This window comes from Myxine glutinosa, chromosome 14 (assembly GCF_964187855.1).
Source record: "Myxine glutinosa chromosome 14, kmMyxGlut1.1, whole genome shotgun sequence".
Taxonomy (NCBI): domain Eukaryota; kingdom Metazoa; phylum Chordata; class Myxini; order Myxiniformes; family Myxinidae; genus Myxine; species Myxine glutinosa.
Genome location: NC_136274.1, coordinates 18605340 through 18625857, shown reverse-complemented (window position 1 = coordinate 18625857; position 20518 = coordinate 18605340). Strand labels below are relative to the sequence as shown.

General features: G+C 47.5%; 2 protein-coding genes across 19 annotated transcripts in view; one reads left to right on the top strand and one right to left on the bottom strand.

Moving 5' to 3' along the window:
* The window catches only part of LOC137439459 (multidrug and toxin extrusion protein 1-like), a 649989-nt gene that overhangs the window by 311217 nt on the left and 318254 nt on the right, over nucleotides 1–20518 (top strand). The gene's annotated exons all lie outside the window — the stretch shown is intronic.
* Nucleotides 1–20518, bottom strand: part of LOC137439463 (sodium- and chloride-dependent GABA transporter ine-like) — a 234626-nt gene that overhangs the window by 86133 nt on the left and 127975 nt on the right. For all 9 annotated transcript variants that reach the window (XR_013621313.1, XR_013621316.1, XR_013621315.1 and 6 more), the window contains 3 exons: nucleotides 15032–15221; nucleotides 14772–14904; nucleotides 12125–12259 (listed from right to left, as the gene is read on the bottom strand). Coding sequence is in view for 3 of the 9 variants with exons in the window: in XM_078767908.1 (XP_078624034.1) it covers nucleotides 12125–12259; nucleotides 14772–14904; nucleotides 15032–15221 (458 nt within the window). In the remaining 6 variants the exon portion in view is untranslated. The remainder of the gene's footprint in view (nucleotides 1–12124; nucleotides 12260–14771; nucleotides 14905–15031; nucleotides 15222–20518) is intronic.

Below are 20518 nucleotides of genomic sequence, written 5' to 3'. Positions count from 1 at the left end.
TGCTCCAATCGGTTCTTCTGATCATGTGCTTGTCAAAGTGGACATCTCTCTGGCCATTCTCAGAGAGCCTCCTCAGCGGCGACGAGTCTGGCATTTCACTCAGGCCGACTGGGACGGTCTTCAAGCAGCCATCAATCGTTTGGATTGGTCTCCCATCTCCACTGCCTCTGACATCAATTCTTCCTGGGAATTCTTCCAAAGCAAACTGATCTCTCTCATGCACAGATTTATCCCATCTTGCCTTCAGTTGTCTTACCCTTCCTCCCGTTCATGGTAAACTGAATCTTGTGGTGAGGCAGTTGCCCTGAAACAACTTGCCTTTGCCTCTTGGAAGGCTAATCCAACTGAAGGCAATCTCAGTTCCTTCCACCAAGCTCGGAACAAGTGTGTGTCTACCCTCAGGAGTGCCAGGAAGCACTATCTCTCCTCACTCAAGAATGAACTCCCAAACCTGTCGCCTTCCTCCAAATCCTGGTGGCGTCTGGTCAAATCCGTTTCTGGTGTTTGTTCCCCCTCCATCCCCTCCCTTACCTCAAATGGCCACACAGTTGACATCGCACGTGACAAAGCCGAATGCCTCAACTCTGTGTTTGCCTCAAAATCCTTGGTCCCAAACCCATCTCTCTCTGTTCCCACCTTTCCCAGTCGAACCCAACTGCTCCTGGACTCTGTGTCCTTCTCTCCTGACAAGGTGGAGGAGTTTTTGTCAAACCTCGACTCTGATTCTGCAACTGGACCAGACGGCATCAGCCCACGGGTCCTAAAATCCTGCTCTGCCGCTCTATCTCACCCTCTCCTCTCTCTGTTCTTTTCACCCTATCTTTTGCTCAAGGTCATCTGCCAGCATCCTGGAAATCAGCAAACATTACCGCTTTACACAAAAAGGTGCAAAAACAGATCCTTGCAACTACAGACCAATCAGCCTGCTCCCAATTATCAGCAAAGTCATGGAATCCATCATTGCCTCGGATATGAAATCTTTCCTCTTTTCCAATGGCTTGATCTCTGATCATCAATTTGGTTTCAGACCAGGTCACTCTACTCTGGACATGCTGCTTCTGCTGTCTCAACAATGGATGGAGGTCCTCAATGCCAAACAGGAAATCAGAGCTGTCTCCCTTGACATATCACGTGCCTTCGATATGGTCTGGCACCCAGCTCTGCTCACCAAACTCTCCTCCTATGGTATCCATGGAAATCTCCATGCATGGCTTGCGGACTTCCTCGCTGGTCGTAATCAACGTGTGGCCCTGAATGGATTTCTCTCATCTCCCCTTCCTGTTCAGGCTGGAGTTCCCCAAGGCAGTGTGCTGGGCCCCGTGCTTTTTCTGGTCTTTATCAATGATCTCTCCGACTCTCTGGAAAATCCTCTCTATCTCTTTGCTGATGACTCCACTCTCTGCCGCTCCATTCCTCTTCCTCAGATCGGCAGTCTGCAGCCTCCTCACTCTCTGAAGACCTGGACAAAATCACAGACTGGTCAAACAAGTGGAACATGTCTTTCAATCCTGACAAATCTCACACTCTTACAATGTCTCTCCGAAAAGATCGACTGGACAACCCTCCCATCTACTTTCTCAACAATCCTCTCCAAGAAGTTCTGTCGCTCAATCTTTTGGGTCTCACTATCTGCCATGATCTTTCTTGGGAAAACCACATTTCCAAGCTGGCCTCCAAAGCAAGTCGCCGACTGGGCATCCTCCGTCGTGTGAAGTCCTTCCTAGGCACACCTGAGCTCCTCACCACATACAAGGCTTTCATCCGCAGCTCAATGGAATACTGTTCTCCCCTATGGGCTGGTGCTCCTGCCTCACACCTAGCTCGGCTCCACGCTGTTGAATCCAAAGCTTTCAGAATCATTGGAATCTCCTGCGATGAAGCTATCTCTGAGGGCCTTTCACTCACTCACCACAGGCAGGTAGGTGGTCTTTCTGTCTTCTACCGACTCCTCTCCGGCCTTGCACCCCCAGCTCTCTCTGTGCTCTGTCCCCCAAATATTCCTACAGGTCGCACAAGATCTGCCAGGCAACCCTCTGATGGTTAAACTGCCGAAATCTCGGCTCTCTGCTCACCTTCACTCTTTCAATTCCTCTTTTGTCCCGCCTCTGGAACAAACTCCCACACTCCCTTCAATCCCACTCCTCCCTCAAGGTCTTTAAAACAGCTGTTCACCACCATCTCTTATCTTCCCCCATCCAAAACCTTGATCTTTTCTACCCCCACTAATTCACCCCAGATCCACCTTGTTTGAAATTCCAACTTCTCTCCTGGAAGTCCTGGCAGTGTCCATATGTTTTATACCTCTCTCCCACCCCCCCCTTCCCATGCCTCCCCCCAAAGCCCTCTCCCTCCCACAGATCTCTCGATGTCTCCATGTCTCTCGGTCCCTGCTCTCAAATGTTTTGTTTGTGTCCTTCCCCCTCTCTCCCCATCTTGTCTACCGCTCCCGATGTTATTTGTTTTATGTGTCGATTTGTCTGTTTGTCTTTCTGTGTGATTAATGTTCGCTCTTTCACGAGCCTCGATCTTGTATACGAAAAAAAAAAAAAAAATTCAGAAAGCATTCAGACCGCTTCACTTTTTCACATTTTGTTATGTTGCAGCCTTATGCTGAAATCGTTTAAATTCATTGTTCCCCTCATCAATCTACACTCAATACCCCATAATGACAAAGAGAAAACAGGATTTTAGAAAGTTTTGCAAATTTATTAAAAAGAAAAAACTGTAATATCACATTGACATAAGTATTCAGACCCTTTGCTATAACACTTGAAATTTAGCGCAGGTGCCTCCCATTTCCCTTGATCATCTTTGAGATGTTTCTACACCTTGATTGAAGTCCACCTGTGGTAAATTCAATTGATTGGACATGATTTGGAAAGGCACACACCTGTCTATAAAAGGTCTCACAGCTGACAATGCATATCAGAGCAAAAACCAAGCCATGAGGTCGAAGGAACTGCCAACAGAGCTCAGAGACAGGATTGTGTCGAGGCACAGATCTGGGGAAGCCTACAAAAAAAATTCTGCTGCATTGAAGGTTCCCAAGAGCAGAGTGGCCTCCATAATTCTTAAATGGAAGAAGTTTGGAACAACCAGGACTCTTCCTAGAGCTGGCTGCCCGACAAAACTGAGCAATCAGTGGAGAAGGGCCTTGGTAAGAGAGGTGACCAAGAACCCGATCGTCACTCTGGCTGAGCTCCAGAGATCCTGTGTGGAGATGGGAGAAACTCCAGAAAGACAACCATCACTGCAACACCACCGATCTGGGCTTTATGGCAGAGTGGCCAGACGGAAGCCTCTCCTCAGTGAAAGACACATGAAAGCCCGCTTGGAGTTTCCAAAAAAGCACCTAAAGGACTCTCAGACTGTGAGAAACAAGATTCTGTGGGCTTTCTGTGAGAAAGAATGCGAGACAGGAGCACCAACCCAGAGGGGAGAGCAGTATTCTATTGAGCTGCGGATGAAAGCTTTGTTTGTGGTGAGGAACTCAGAAGTGCCCAGAAAGGACTTCGCACGACGGAGGATGCCCAGTCGGCGACTGGCTTTGGAGGCCAGCTTGGAAATATGGTTTTCCCAGGAAAGATCAAGGCAGAAAGTGAGACTAAAAATCTTGCGTGACAGAACTTCTTCGAGAGGGTTGTGGAGAAAGTACATGGGAGGGTTTTCTCGACGGTCTTTTCAGAGAGACATCGTGAGGGTGTGAGATTTGCCAGGATTGAAAGACATGTTCCACTTGTTTGACCAGTTTGTGATTTTATCCATGTCTGCAGAGAGTGAAGAGTCTTCTGCCTGCCAATCTCAGGTTTGATATATGGAGCAGCCAAGAGTGGAGTCATCAGCAAAGACATTAAGAGGATTTTCCAGAGAGTCGGACAGATTTTTTTTTTTTTTTTTTTTTTTTTTTTTTTGTATACAAGATCGAGGCTCGTGAAAGAGCGAACATTAATCACACAGAAAGACAAACCGACACATAAAACATATAACATCGGGAGCGGTAGACAAGATGGGGAGAGAGGGGGAAGGACACAAACACAACATTTGAGAGCAGGGACCGAGAGACATGGAGACATCGAGAGATCTGAGAGAGGGCGAGGGCTTTGGGGGGGGGGGGCATGGGAAGGGGGCAGTGGGAGAGGTATAAAACATATGGACACTGCCAGGACTTCCAGGAAAGAAGTTGGAATTTCAAACAAGGTGGATCTGGGGTGAATTAGCGGGGGTAGAAAAGATCAAGGTTTTGGATGGGGGAAGATAAGAGATGGTGGTGAACAGCTGTTTTAAAGACCTGGAGGGAGGAGTGGGATTGAAGGGAGTGAGGGAGTTTGTTCCAGAGGCGGGAGAAAAGAGGAATGAAAGAGTGAAGGTGAGCAGAGAGCCGAGATTTCGGCAGTTTAACCATCAGAGGGTTGTTGGCAGATCTTGTGCGACCTGTAGGAATATTTGGGGGACAGAGCACAGAGAGAGCTGGGGGTGCAAGGCCGGAGAGGAGTCGGTAGAAGACAGAAAGACCACCTACCTGCCTGCGGTGAGTGAGTGAAAGGCCCTCAGAGATAGCTTCATCGCGGGAGATTCCAATAATTCTGAAAGCTTTGGTTTCAACAGCGTGAAGCCGAGCTAGGTGTGAGGCAGGAGCACCGGCCCATAGGGGAGAACAGTATTCCATTGAGCTGCGGATGAAAGCCTTGTATGTGGTGAGGAGCTCAGGTGTGCCGAGGAAGGACTTCGCACGACGGAGGATGCCCAGTCGGCGACTGGCTTTGGAGGCCAGCTTGGAAATGTGGTTTTCCCAAGAAAGATCATGGCAGATAGTGAGACCCAAAATCTTGAGCGACAGAACTTCTTGGAGAGGATTGTTGAGAAAGTAGATGGGAGGGTTGTCCAGTCGATCTTTTCGGAGAGACATAGTAAGAGTGTGAGATTTGTCAGGATTGAAAGACATGTTCCACTTGTTTGACCAGTCTGTGATTTTGTCCAGGTCTTCAGAGAGTGAGGAGGCAGCAGACTGCCGATCTGAGGGAAGAGGAATGGAGCGGCAGAGAGTGGAGTCATCAGCAAAGAGATAGAGAGGATTTTCGAGAGAGTCAGAGAGATCATTGATGAAGACCAGAAAAAGCACGGGGCCCACAACACTGCCTTGGGGAACTCCAGCCTGAACAGGAAGAGGAGATGAGAGAAACCCATTCAGGGCCACACGTTGACGACGACTGGAGAGGAAGTCCGCCAGCCATGCGTGGAGATTTCCATGGATACCAAAGGAGGAGAGTTTGGTGAGCAGAGCGGGGTGCCAGACCGTGTCGAAGGCACGTGATATGTCGAGGGAGACAGCTCTAATTTCCTGTTTGGCATTGAGGACCTCCATCCATTGTTGAGACAGCAGAAGCAGCATGTCCAGAGTAGAGTGACCTGGTCTGAAACCAAATTGATGATCAGAGATCAAGCCATTGGAGAAGAGGAAAGATTTCATATCCGAAGCAATGATGGATTCCATGACTTTGCTGATAATTGGGAGAAGGCTGATTGGTCTGTAGTTGCTAGGATCTGTTTTTGCACCTTTTTTGTGCAAAGCGGTGATGTTGGCTGATTTCCAAGCAGATGGCAGTTGACCTTGAGCAAAAGAGAGGGTGAAGAGAACAGAGAGAGGGTGAGATAGAGCAGCAGAGCAGGATTTTAGGACCCGTGGGCTGATGCCGTCGGGTCCAGTTGCAGAATCAGAGTCGAGGGTTGACAGAAACTTTTCCACCTTGTCAGGAGGAAAGGACACGGAGTCCAGGAGCAGCAGGGTACGACTGGGTATGGTGGGTACAGAGAGGGATGGGTTTGGGACACAAGATTTAGAGGCAAACACAGAGTTGAGGCATTCAGCTTTTTCACGTGCGGAGTCAGCTGTGTAGCCGTTTGAGGTAAGGGAGGGGATGGAGGGGGAACAAACACCAGAAACGGATTTGACCAGACGCCACCAGGATTTGGAAGAGGGAGACAGATAAGAGAGTTCGGTCTTGAGAACGGAGAGATATTGTTTCCTGGCTCTCCTGAGGGTGGACACACACTTGTTTCGGGCTTTGTGAAAGGAAATGAGATTTCCTTCCGTTGGATTTGCTTTCCAGGAGACGAAGGCAAGGTGTTTCTGGGCAACAGCCTCACCACAAGATTCCGTGTACCATGGACGGGAGGAAGGGTATGATAACTGAAGACGAGATGGGATAAATCTGTGCATGAGAGAGAGCAATTTACTTTGGAAGAATTCCCAGGATGAGTTGATGTCAGAGGTGGTAGAGATGGGAGACCAGTCCAGATGATTGATGGCTGCTTGAAGACCGTGCCAGTTGGCCTGAGTGAAATGCCAGACTCGTCGACGCTGAGCAGGCTCCCTGAGGATGGTCAGAGAGATGTCCACTTTAACAAGGACATGATCAGATGATCCGATCGGAGCAGAAGAAGAGCAGCAGACATTTTCAGGGAAGTTAGTCATAACCAAGTCCAGAAGAGAAGATGTTCCGTTGACTGAGATCCGGGTCGGGAAATTGACAGATTGTGTCAGTCCCAGTGAGTCGCAGAAGTCCTTTGCTGAAGAGCCATGGCTGGTGAGAGAGGTACCCACACCCAGCCAACTGGCATGGTGACAATTGAAATCACCACATATGAGGAAGAGAGAGTTGGGATGAGTAGATAGAAGTTGGTCCATATCATCAGACAGCGAGATGTAGATGGAGTCATCACTGTTTGGTGGACGGTACAACACACATATGAACAAGAGGTGGGAGCGAAGGGGAAGCCGTAGCCAGAGGTATTCCTGGGGGTGAGGTGGAGAGAGTGCATTCATGGTGAGGTGGAGATCATTCATGAATACCAGAAAAAGCCCAAGAACACTGCCCTGAGGAACAACAGCCTGGACAGGAAGGGGGAAATGAGAGAATTTAATTCAGGGCCACAGTACACGTTGACTTTTCGACGTCGCGACGTCGACCGATATGCCTCTGCCCACAATATTATATCATTATAATACTTGTACCAAGTTTGCTTTAAATCCATTCAGCTGTTTTTCTTTTTTCTTTTTTGTATACAGAATCGAGGCTCGTGAAAGAGCTGGCATTTATCACACAAACAAATCAAACAGACAAACAAAATATATAAAAAGAGGGAGCGGTAGACAAGATGGGGAGAGAAGGGGAAGCACACAAACAACATTTGAGAGCAGGGACATTGGGAGATTTGTGGGAGGGAGAGGGCTTGGGGGGAGGGGGCGTGGGAAGGGGTGGGGGGGGGGGGGTGGGAGAAGTATAAAACACAAGGACACCAAGGACTTCCAGGAAAGAAGTTGGAATTTCAAAAAAGTGGATTTGGGGTGAAATTAGCAGGGGTAGAAAAGATCAAGGTTTTGGATGGGGGACGATAAGAGATGGTGGTGAACAGCTGTTTTAAAGACCTGGAGGGGGGAGTGGGATTGAAGAGAGTGAGGGAGTTTGTTCCAGAGACGGGAGAAAAGAGGAATGAAGGAGTGAAGGTGAGCAGAGAGTCTTGATTTTGGCAGTTTAACCATAAGAGGGTTGCAGGCAGATCTTGTGTGACCTGTAGGAATATTTGGGGGACAGAGCCCAGAGAGAACTGGGGGGGCAAGGCCGGAGAGGAGTCGGTAGAAGACGGAAAGACCACCAACCTGCCTGCGGTGAGTGAGTGAAAGGCCCTTGGAGTCAGCTTCATCACGGGAGATTCCAATGATTCTGAACGCTTTGGTTTTTCAACAGCGTGAAGACGAGCTAGGTGTGAGGCAGGAGCACCAGCCCAGAGGGGAGAGCTGTAATCCATTGAGCTGCGGATGAAAGCCTTGTTAGTGGTGAGGAGCTCAGGTGTGCCAAGGAAGGACTTCGCACGACGGAGGACGCCCAGTTGGCGACAGGCTTTGGAGGCCAGATTTGAAATGTGGTTTTCCCAGGAAAGATCATGGCATTTAGTGAGACCCAAAAGCTTGAGTGACAGAACATCTTAGAGAGGATTATTCAGAAAGTGGATGGGAGGGTTGTCCAGTCGCTCTTTTCAGAGAGACATCGTAAGAGTGTGAGATTTGTCAGGATTGAAAGACATGTTCCACTTGTTTGCCCAGTCTGTGATTTTGTCCAGGTCTGCAGAGAGTGAGGAGGCTGCAGACTGCCGATCTGAGGGATGAGGAATGGAGCGACAGAGATTAGAGTCATCAGCAAAGAGATAGAGTGGATTTTCAAGAGAGTCAGATAGATCATTGATGAAGACCAGAAAAAGCACATGGGCCAGAACACTGCATTGGGGAACTCCAGCCTGAACAGGAAGAGGAGATGAGAGAAACCCATTCAGGGCCACACGTTGACTGCGACTAGAGAGGAAGTCTGCCAGCCATGTGTGGAGATTTCCATGGATACCAAAGGAGGAGAGTTTGGTGAGCAGAGCGGGGTGCCAGACTGTATCGACGGCACGTGATATGTCAAGGGAGACAGCGCTAATTTCCTGTTTGGCATTAAGGACCTCCATCCATTGTTGAGAAAGCAGAAGCAGCATGTCCAGAGTGGAGTGACCAGGTCTGAAACCAAATTGATGATCAGAGATCAAACCATTGGAGAAGAGGAAAGATTTCATATCCGAAGCAATGATAGATTCCATGACTTTGCTGATAATTGGGAGAAGGCTGATTGGTCTGTAGTTGCTAGGATCTGTTTTTGTACCTTTTCTGTGCAAAGCGGTGATGTTGGCTGATTTCCAAGCAGATGGCAGACGACCTTGAGCAAAGGAGAGGGTGAAGAGAACAGAGAGAGGGAGTGAAAGAGCGGAACAACAGGATTTTAGAACCCGTGGGCTGATGCCGTCTGGTCCAGTTGCAGAACCAGAGTCGAGGGTTGACAGAAACATTTCCACCGTGTCAGGAGGAAAGGACGCAGCGTCCAGGAGCAGCTGGGTACGACTGGGTACGGTGGGTACAGAGAGGGATGGGTTTGGGACACAAGATTTAGAGGCAAACACAGAGTTGAGGCATTCAGCTTTTTCACTTGCGGAGTCAGCCATGTAGCCGTTTGAGGTGAGGGAGGGGATGGAGGGGGAACAAACACCAGAAAGAGATTTGACCAGACGCCACCAGGATTTGGAAGAGGGAGACAGATAAGAGAGTTCGGTCTTGAGAACGGAGAGATATTGTTTCCTGGCTCTCCTGAGGGTGGACACACACTTGTTTCGGGCTTTGTGAAAGGAAATGAGATTTCCTTCCGTTGGATTTGCTTTCCAGGAGACGAAGGCAAGTTGTTTCTGGGCAACAGCCTCACCACAAGATTCCGTGTCCCATGGATGGGAGGAAGGTATGACAACTGAAGACGAGATGGGATCAATCTGTCCATGAGAGAGAGAGCAATTTACTTTGGAAGAATTCCCAGGATGAGTTGATGTCAGAGGCGGTAGAGATGGGAGACCAGTCCAGATGATTGATGGCTGCTTGAAGACCGTGCCAGTTGGCCTGAGTGAAATGCCAGTCGTCGACGCTGAGGAGGCTCTCTGAGAATGGTCAGAGAGATAAGTTATCTCAGATAAGCTGTATCTCAGAGAGAAGTTGTTCTCAAGTTATCACATTTTTACCTGACATGACCTCTGACCTTTGACCTCTTGACCCCAAAATTAAATCGGTTTATGTTTACATCATTATACATAACTGTACCAAGTTTTAATTTAAATACATTCAGCTATTCACAAGTTATCACATTTTTACTTGACATGACCTGGCATGACCATTTTTACCTGACATGGCCTTTGACCTTGGGACGCCAAAATCTACTCAGTTAATCTTTACATCATTATACAGAACTGTGCCAAGTTTGAATTAGATCAATTTAGCCATTCTCAAGTTAGACCTATTACAACCTTTAATCTATCTATAATTCCAGTAATCTCTGTACGTCTGTACGTTTGTACGTCTGTACGTTTGTCTGTGACCGCTGTTTCTCGACAACCACGGGTCCGATATACTTTTAACTTGCCAGGTATATTGCTGGGGACCCGAGGATGTGCCTTTTCAAGGTTTCCTATTAATCGGACAATTACTTACCGAGCTATGTCCAAAAAACGATTCAACCAATCAGAGAGCAGCGAACGATCGCGTGTGCCGAACGTGGAGGACACACTCTGCCTCGGATGGCACATTTGAGAGCGTATTCATTTATTTCACGTTTGCAAACTATGTTGGCGTTAAACTATGTTTTAAAACTAATAAAACCGAATTTGCGATTCATTCGCTTTCCTGCGCGTTTGTGCACGCGATGGCGATTTCTTTACCAAACTCCGATTTCTTTACCAAACTCCGGAAGCCGTTCGCTTTGGACCAAACCATTGCATGTAAATAGAGGGGGGGGATTGTCACCGTACTCGCAAGCCGTTCGCTTTGGACCAAACCATTTCATGTAAATAGAGGGGGGGGATATAATTTTAGATATAGATATAGTACGGGCAATGCCCTAGTAATAATAATAATAATAATGCATTTATTTTATATAGCGCTTTTCAGGGAGCCCAAAGACGCTTTGACAGAGTGCAAAACATAAAAACAATTGCAAAAAATCAAGAATCAATAGGGAAATATTCAAAGCAAAAAGGAGGGAGAAGGAGAAGAGATAGTCAGGGGTTAAATGCTGTGGGTTAAATGTTGAATGCAGTGTTGAACAGGTGGGTCTTGAGTGATGTTTTGAATGTGGTGAGTGAGGAGGAGTCTCTGATGGTGTGAGGTAGTGAGTTCCAGAGGGTGGGAGCAGCGATGGAAAAGGCCCTGTCCCCCCAGGATCTGAATTTGGTCCGGATGGGGGGGGGGGGGGGGGGGTCAGGAGGTTGGTACCAGCAGAGCGGAGGTTGCGGTTGGGAGTGTGTCTGGAGAGGAGGTCAGCCAGGTAGGATGGGGACAGGTTATGGAGGGCTTTGTAGGTCAAGAGGAGGATTTTGTACTGAATTCTCTGGGGGATGGGGAGCCAGTGAAGCTTGTAAAGGACGGGGGTGATGTGGTCACGGGTCCGGGAATGGGTGAGTAGACGGGCAGCGGAGTTCTGAATGTATTCGAGTTTATTGGTGATTGTTAAGGGTGAACCATAGAGGAGGCTATTGCAGTAGTCCAGACGGGAGAAAAATTGTTCACTTTGACCTTTGAGCTCTTGTCCCAACATCAAATCAGTTCATCTTTGCATCAAAATACATAATTGTTCCAAATTTGGTCAGAATCTCATCATTGGTTCACAAGTTATCGTGGTAACAGTATTTTTACCTAACCTTTTACTCTGACCTTTGTCCTCGTGACCCCAAAATCTAATAAGTTCATCTTTACCTCATAATACATACCTGCACCACGTTTGACTAAGATCCCATTAACCATTCTCAAGTATCGCGGCAACGAAAACCTATCATTGACTGACGGACAACCGGATGGACAACTTGAAAACATCATGCCTCCGTCGACTTCGTCGTCGGCGGCATAAAAAGGAAGGATTTAATATCAGAAGCGATGATTGGTTCCATGACCTTGCTGATGATTGCGAGCAAGCTGATTGGCCTGCAGTTGCAAGGATGTGTTTTTTCACCTTTTTTGTGTAAAGCGGTAATGTTGGCTGATTTCCAAGCTGATGGCAGATGACCTTGAGCAAAAGAGAGGGTGAATAGAACAGAGAGAGGGGGAGATAGAGCAGCAGAGCAGGATTTTAGGACCCGAGGGCTGATGCCGTCTGCTCCAGTTGTAGAATCAGAGTCGAGGTTTGACAAAAACTTCTCCACCTTGTCAGGAGAGAAGGACACAAAGTCCAGGAGCAGCTGGGTTCGACTGGGTAAGGTGGGTACAGAGAGCGATGGGTTTGGGACACAAGATTTTGAGGCAAACACAGAGTTGAGGCATTCGGCTTTGTCACGTGCGGTGTCAGCTGTGTCGCATTTGTGGTAAGGGAGGGGATGGAGGGGGAACAAACACCAGAAACAGATTTGACCAGACGCCACCAGGGTTTGGAGGAAGGAGATAGGTTTGAGAGTTCAATCTTGAGAGTAGAGAGATATTGTTTCCTGACTTTCCTGAGGGTAGACACACACTTGTTTTACAAAAAAAAACATCTTATTCTTTAATTCATGTACAAAATGTAAGAATCACCTCCACATTCATGAGTTTGGACCATCGTGGTACAATAAAGTAAGAAATTCCTTCCCAAGCTCCTGGCAGGAGGCAGTTGTTGATGAGCAGGCCAAGTAGAAGGCAGTAGGGGAAGAGTGCAGTGAAATACACCACCTACGATGTAAACAGTAGATCTGTTATTATGTAAAACTGTAGGAAAAAAACACTTTATACAAGCAGAAACAAGGAACTTTGATGCAGGTGGAGGACATTTGGCCCATAATGTCTGCACTATACCTCGTTGATTTTCCTATTTTCAGGAGAGGGGTGGGGAAAGGAGGAAGGTGTGGCAGGCACAGGAATATCACAATACAACTCAAGTAAATCAAAAATGAGTGATGAGAATGAGCTCTTTATTTAAAAGTTTATAGCTATTGTAATTTTAATGTAAATACAGCAAACGTTTGAAAATTAGGGGTGAAAGGCGTGTTGTAGCGTTGCCAAACAACCAGTCACTTCAGCTCCATTGTCTTATGTCACGTGCCCCATAGTGAACAGACCAATGCTGCAAACACAGCTGATTTTTATTTCTGGAAATCTTCCAAAGGCTTTGTGCTTTTTTAACTGGTATGTTGGTGGCTTTGCGTTGACATCAGGATGTGAAATTTCAGCTTTCGACCCACGATACGGAAAAGGTACTGAACATTTATTTCAGTAAGTCAGTGAGCTTTGGTTAGAAAGCCACATCGGAGATCGGCCATTCTGGAAAATGTCACTAAATCTTGAGTTTGATGCACCCGAAAGTCACACACCCATATCATACCTCACTGGAAAGCTCCATCAAGCTCGGCGCAGGGCAGGAGCACCAGTCCAGAGGGGAGAGCAGTACTCCATCAAGCTGCTTGGTTTGTAGATGGGAGGCATTGAGGACCTCCATCCTGCCTTTCAAAAAAAAGAGCAGGATGGAGGTCCTCAATGCAAAACAGGAAATCAGAGCTGTCTCCCTTGACATATCACGTGCCTTCGATACGGTCTGGCCGCCCTGCTCACCCATCTCTCCTCTTATGGTATCCATGGAAACCTCCACGCATGGCTTACGGACTTCCTCACCGGTCGCAGTCAACGTGTGGCCCTGAATGGAATTCTCTCAGCTCCCCTTTCTGTTCAGGCTGGAGTTCCTCAAGGCAGTGTTCTGGGCCCTGTGCTTTTTCTGGTCTTCATTAATGATCTCTCCAACTCTCTGGAAAATCCTCTCTATCTCTTCGCTGATGACTCCACTGTCTGCCACTCCATATCACAACCCTCAGATCGGCAGGCCTCTTCACTCTCCACAGACGTGGACAAAATCACAACCTGGTCAAACAAGTGGAACATGTCTTTCAATCCTGACAAATCTCACACTCTCACTTTGTCTCTCCAAAAAGACCGTCTGGACAACCCTCCCATCTACTTTATGAACAATCCTCTCCACGAAATTCTTTCACTCAAGCTTTTCGGTCTCACTATCTGCCATGATTTTCCTGGGAAAACCACATTTCCAAGTTGGCCTCTAAAGTCAGTCGCTGACTGGGCATCCTCCGTTGTGCGAAGTCCTTTTTGGGCACTTTTGGGCACCACATACAAAGCTTTCATCCGCAGTTCAATGGAATACTGCTCTCCCCTCTGGGCTGGTGCTCCTGCCTCACACCTGGCTCGGCTTCACGCTGTAGAAACCAAAGCCTTCAGGATCATTGGTATCTCCCATGATGTAGCTGATTCCGAGGGCCTTTCACTCACTCACCACAGGCAGGTTTGTTAGCGGTCTTTCTGTCTTCTACCGACTCCTATCCGGCCTAGCTTCCTCAGCTCTGTCTGTGCTCTGTCCACCAAATATTCCTACAGGTCGCAAAAGAACTGCCAGGAACCCTCTTCTTGTGAAACTGCCAAAATAAAGACTCTCTGCTCACCTTCACTCTTTCATTCCTCTTTTTCCTGCCTCTGGAACAAAGTCCCACACTCTCTTCAATCCCTCTCCTCCCTCCAGGTCTTCAAAACAGTTGTTCACCACCATCTCTTATCTTCCCCCATCCAAAACCTTGATATTTTATACCCCCTTCAATACACCCCAAGTCCACCTTTTTTATTCTGTTTTTCTTTCCTGAAAGTCCTAGTAGTGTCCATTTTTTTAATATTGTGTACACCCTCCCCCAACCCCTAGCTCCAGCCTTCTCCCTTCCACAGATCTGCTGAGTCCCCTGTTCTCAACTGTTGTTGTGCTACCCTCTCTCTCCCCCTCTTGTCTCCCGCTCCCTTTATTATGTTTGATGTGCTTTCTGTTTGTCTTTGTGTTTCATGTGTTGTTCTAACACGAGCCTCAACTTTGTCCACAAAAAAGACCCACAGGACCACAAAGACTCAAAAGACCGTGAAGACCCAAAATACCCTGAATACCCAAAATAACTTGAAGACGTTTAAAGACCCAAAATACCCCGAAGACCCAAAATACCTAAAAGACGCCAAGACCCAAAATACCCCGGAGACCTAAAAGCCCCCCGAAAAGACCTAAAGACCCAAAAGGACCAAAATACCAAAAAGGTCGAAAGGTCGAAAGGTCCTTCAGGGGTCTAAAGATTTAATATGCCTCTGCGATGTCAAAAATTATTTCCTAAAATCAAATTTTCACAAATATTTAAAGATATAACGTCACCTTGCCAGCAAGTTTGATTCCGCGGAAAATGCAGAAATAAACAGCAATCCAAGCAAGCAGCAGCAGCCCAAGCAGATCCCAGCAGATTCCCCCAGGATGTGATATTCCCTGGGATATGCGTAGCATCTTCTGGCTGGGTAGGGTGAAAGTAAAAATTCAGGGCAACATCTCATATGTCATAGACACTGAACTACAAAGCCAATTTAGCAGAATCTACAAAAGAAGTTTAAACCAATATGTATGAGTCATTGAACACGTACTGGAAATACACTTGACCTGCAGATGTGCTTGCGTTTGCATGAAAGCTCTCATTGTAGCCCAAAAGAGCCCGGTCTTGCCATGGAAATGGACTGTGAAAGGATTTGAAGAGGTAGAACATCGACCACACCACGACGATGATGTAGAAAGTAGTACCAATGCCACTCGCCACGATCATCAGCAAGCCCAATCCTGCCAAATGAAGTCATTAATAAAGTTTCATGATATATTTCACAATGTCCAAAAAGTCCCAAAAGAATCATGCAACTGTGCAAAAAATTTGCAATCTAGTAAATAAAATTCATCGGGCTGCCTGTCTGTCTGTTTGTTTGCGGTTTTTTTTTTTGCAAAGACCACTGGGCTGACAACCACCAAATTTGGCACACAGACTATGTCCGACCATAAGAGTATTTTCATCCATCATCTCAGCCTTTAAAGGACATTTTTCCGGCTTTTTCATTGATATGCAATCTCATTGGTTAACAGCTATCACATGACACATAGCAAGGGCAAAGGCCAGCATATCTAATTAGCCGAGCTGTCTTTCACCCATTGGCTTGCTGCACAGCTGCCCTGACTGCACGCACAATTAGAACCTAACGAAATAAATCATATGTTCACCATTTTCGTGCTGCGGTAAGTGTTGTACAATGCGCACTTATTTGCAAGCGTATAGCCGTGTTGAGCTCTTGCAGGTGTGGCAGGTGCTGACGTTTGAGCACTATCGTGTTTGTCTTGCGTGCTTTTTATGCCTCCGCCCCCCTAAGGTGTCTGGAGGCATTATGTTTTCAGGTTGTCTGTCCGTACGGGCTGGACCTTGTTTTTCTCGGCAACCACATGCCCGATTGAGACGAAACTTTGAGGGTAGGATCAGAACCCATGTTGAAAGTTTTTATGATAATTGTGATCGTCACGTTGTATAGCAGCCATCTTGGATTTAACTCAAATAATTAAAAACATTTTTCGGAAACCGCTGATTGGAAAAATTTGAAACTAGGCACATTGTCAAGTACTCCTAATGGGGAACAAAAGCATGATAATGATGACATCATCAGTGAAGTCATATACCAGCCATAAATATTTAAATCAAATGCCTTGTCCTAAAAATATGAAATTGCATGCACATGATCAATGACGCATTTGTATTGGAATATTAAATTGTGGCGCGCCACGTAAAAAGGGGGCTTACGGGTGGTCAGAAAACGATGAAAAGTCAGTTTACCCAAGGAACACCCATAAGCCCCCTTTTCCCCTTTTTATGTGGCATGCCACAATTTATGACATCATAGGTCACATGGTTTGGCAGCCATATTGGATTTAACCAAAAACCTAAAAAAAATAAACATCTTCTCCCAAACCACCAAGGCGATCGACTCCAAACTTTACGTGTGTCATCGACCAGGCATGGCGATTAAAAGTTGATCACGAAAACGTCATCGGTCACATGGTGTGGCAGACATATTGGATTGAATGAATGAATGATCGTTTTTAAGGCCATTTTCCCTGCTAGAGCAGGGGTTAGCCTTGCAGGCCCCATGTTAATCATGGTTCCCTGTTTGAGGCAATGTTTTTTATGACCAGATGCCCTTCCTGACGCCAACCCTTGGTTGTTTTTTATGACCGGATGCCCTTCCTGACGCCAACCCTTGGTTGCCTCTTATGATGCGTAGGGATACGGTGTACCTATTCTAAATTGGGGTACACACCGTGATCATTCATCCCAGCAAGCTGGTACTCAATTTGCCGACCTCGGAAGGATGACAGGCTGAGTCAACCCCCCTGGCGTTAATTCAGCGATTGACCGGGATTCGAACCCAGGATCCTAGGATCCTAAGCCGGCACCCTAACCGCTAAGCCACCACCAGGCAGACATATTGGATTGAAGGAAAATATTAAATAAAAATATCTCAGAAACCGCCTACTCTATTGATGTGAAACTTTACAAATGTCATCTAACACCATTGTTGCATATGATTTGAAAATTATGACATCATAGGTCACGTGGTTTGGAAACCATCTTGGATAGAAAAACTAACCTTATCCGATCAGCACGAAACTTCACAAACGTGATCCCTTATCCATACATATGCAGAGTTTACATTTTTGATGTCATATGTCACGTAGTTTGGCAGCCATATCAGCTTTAAAGCTGATATTTTAAAAAAATCCCTTCTCCGAAACCACTTCATCAATCGATTTGAAACCTGTCCTATCTGGTAAAAACGTGATATTTGAAAACAGCTGAAGGGATTTAAATCAAACTTGTTTATTTTTAGGACAGTGAACGAGGGCATCTACTTGTCGCAAGCAGGCACTACGCGGAGGCATATTGGTGATACATTCGCATTGCTCTCGTTTATTTCCACATCTTGTCTGATTGTTTTTTTTCCCTTTTTTATTTCTTGTATGTTCTGCATTTTCATTCATCTTTTCCCCCTTCTGCTTTTCCCTGGCCTTTCTCCAGTCTGGGGGGCCTCACCCACATGGCAGGAGGGCAGCCTTGCGCACGCACCCCTTAGTTACCCTCCGTCATTGATATTAAAACCCGACCATGGTTTATCCGAAATGGTCTGGGTATATGGACTGGAGCTCAGAAATACCGCGTCAGACTTCGGGCCAGGGAAGATGGCACGGTCACCCACATACCTAATGAGGTTGTTATAGGGATGGACCGTGGGCAAGTATTCTATGTGGAGCAGCCGAAATTATGCCGCAGGTGCGGTCAATTGTCTCATCTTGTTACTGGTGCAAAGAACAAGTTTGCTCTCATTGTTGCTAGTTTGGACATTTTTAGGAGCGCTGCACCTCCCAGATGCAGTGCAACCTGTGCGGTGCACTGGGGCACACATTCCGCTCCTGCTCTCAGAGTTAAGCAAGTAAGATGTGTGCATCTGTCAGTGGGAGTAGCGGTGCTGCCCCTGAAATAATGACGGGGAATGGTTCACCTGCTTTGCCTGTGTCTTCCACTTCACAGACAGTGTTGGGCGGGAGGACAAAAGGAAGGATGATGAGGAGGGGAGGGAGTTGGATGGAAAGGAGGAGGACGGGGAGATCAAGGAGGAGGGGGAGTAGGAAGCAGCTCCTGCACCTCCAGCAGATGAGGACCTGGATGTGGTTACATAGGGTGTCGGGCTCAGTACAGTGGGAGGGGAGGACTTGAAAGAAGAAGTGGTTGCTCCAGTGGTGGAGTCGGTTGAAGTAATCTCTGTGCAAGAGACACCCCACTGCTGGAGGATGGAAGTGATGGCTCCTTCTTTGGCTATGAGCAGGGTGAACACGGTCAATGGACAAATAAAAAACACAGGAGGGGCCGAGAAAAATGAAAAGCTCCACTGTGCAAGGCCCCACAGGGCAAGCTCACATCCCCCCCTCGTGTGTGTCAAGCAACCCATCCAGGTCTGGGGGAATACCTGCTTGAGAGTAGGGTCGGGTGTGGCCGTGACTGGCCACAGCAGGCCACCGAGAGTCCCCCTAGTCAATGTTCCCCTGAACAATCCCACTCTTGTTCCCCCATTGGTTGTTCCTCACCCCTTACTTTTTGTCCCTCTTCCGGTGGCGGCTGCGGTCACTGGCATAAGTGAGGGTTTGCTCACGGATCACCTGTGCCTTTCTTTCCCAGGCGGTGGGCGTGAGGGGAAATTCCCCCCCCCCCCCCCCCTGAGGAGGAGGACCTTGTGCAGTTGCCTGGAAAGAATGTCTGCATTGAACCTACTAACACCCATGAGTTTGGAATTTACATCTTAAAACGTACGGGGAGTCCGTACCACAATCTGGAGAATCGCCATTTTTTTCTGGGACATCTGCCTTTTGCCAGAATGCCATATTCCACATGGGGAGTATGGTTACCTCCGTGCAAATTAGCGGTATGGAGAGTCATGTTGGTCTGGAAGTGATACTGCCAGTGCGGCAGAATTAGGGTACCTCAGAGCCTGAATGTCGAGATCCTTAGTTCAGATGAAATTATTCCGGGGCGATTGGCTTCGCTCAGTGTGGGTGTGTCATCGCCCCCTCTGACCTTGGTCAATGTGTACGCCCTTCAGGGAGTGTGTGAGAGACTGGAGCTCCTGTGCCAGTTGTAGCTCCTCCTTTCCACCTCTGCCCTGTTATAGTTGGGGGAGATTTCAATATAAATTTGGACAGATTGATCTGTAACTCAAGCAGCTCTGATCTGTTCTATTTCAGGTAATCACGTGTGAAATTGACACCTTGTTTGAAGCCCAGGGTCTCGACCTATAACTGTAATAACATTCCAGTTAACAAATTAGAAACGAAGGTTGAATGGGGATGTTTTTGAGCAATATTAATATTGTCATGCGAATACCCTCCGGTTAATACCAGGGCTCGCGAATGACCAAACGGATTTAATTTAGGCGACGACCAACTTGGATTCGGCTATAAAACGCGGGAGGAAGAAGTGAAGAAGAAGAGGCGGAAGCACTTACCGATAGCGATCCAACCACAGCTCCGATCCTGCAGGGGAATTAACTCAACGAACGCAAGATTTTGAATGGAAAGGGAAAATGCTACAAGGGTTTATTTTACAAGAGATAGCGGGACAGGAAAATACGCGCCGGAAATAAAATGTCCTAAATCGGGATCCCGCACACCTCACCTCAGAGACAAGACAAAGGAAAATGAATTACAAAAATAACTGTCCGTCGTGTAATGGTTTGTGGGTGCGAGATTATCTGTCTGCAGTCTTGTCCAGCATCCAACGCGGCTCCAAGCTCCGGCGCGAGGAAGCCCTCCATCCGCTTCGCCCACGCTCTGCCAGGCCTGAGCCAACGCCCCACTCCAGGCTCCTCGTCGACCGCCCACGAGGCCCGTTCGCTCACAGCACCAAAAGCACCGAGAAGATGGCAAACCCACGACCTCCAGGACCTCTCAAGACGAAGAGCCAAGAGCCAAGGACGAACAATGACAAGCGAAGGGCCAGCACAACTCAATACCAAGCGCCAAGTCTCAGCATGCCACAATACCAAGCGCGAACCGTCAGCACGACTCAATCCCCCAGAGCGAAGCGTCCAGAATCCCGCCAGCGATTCCTTTTGTCACTTGGCATCTGACATCAATTTTGGCACGCCACCAACCAGAGCCTCGTAGCTTTCCGCCGTCTGCCGAACCTCCTCGTGCCTTCCGCGCTGATTGGTTCATGGCTCGCGCCTTCCGCGCCAACCAATCACACGTTCCTTGTGGCGTGGTTTTTGCTCGTCTCACGCGATGTTGCTGGGCCAGCTGGTGGTGTGACTGGCGGCGGCCATCCGGCGGTGCCCCAATCTGGCTTCCTGCCGGTCTTCTTCCAAGGTCATTGTAAGGGAAGGGGAATTATTTAATGCTGCACTAAAGGGCCTATCTAAGTGTTTAAATGAGTGCATTGCCATAAGGGACACAGGATTGATGACAGAGGGGATGACGAACAAAGGAATCTTATCCATAATCCCTGCACTATTTAGCACGCCCTGCTCCCTCGTAGTGGGGACATCAATACA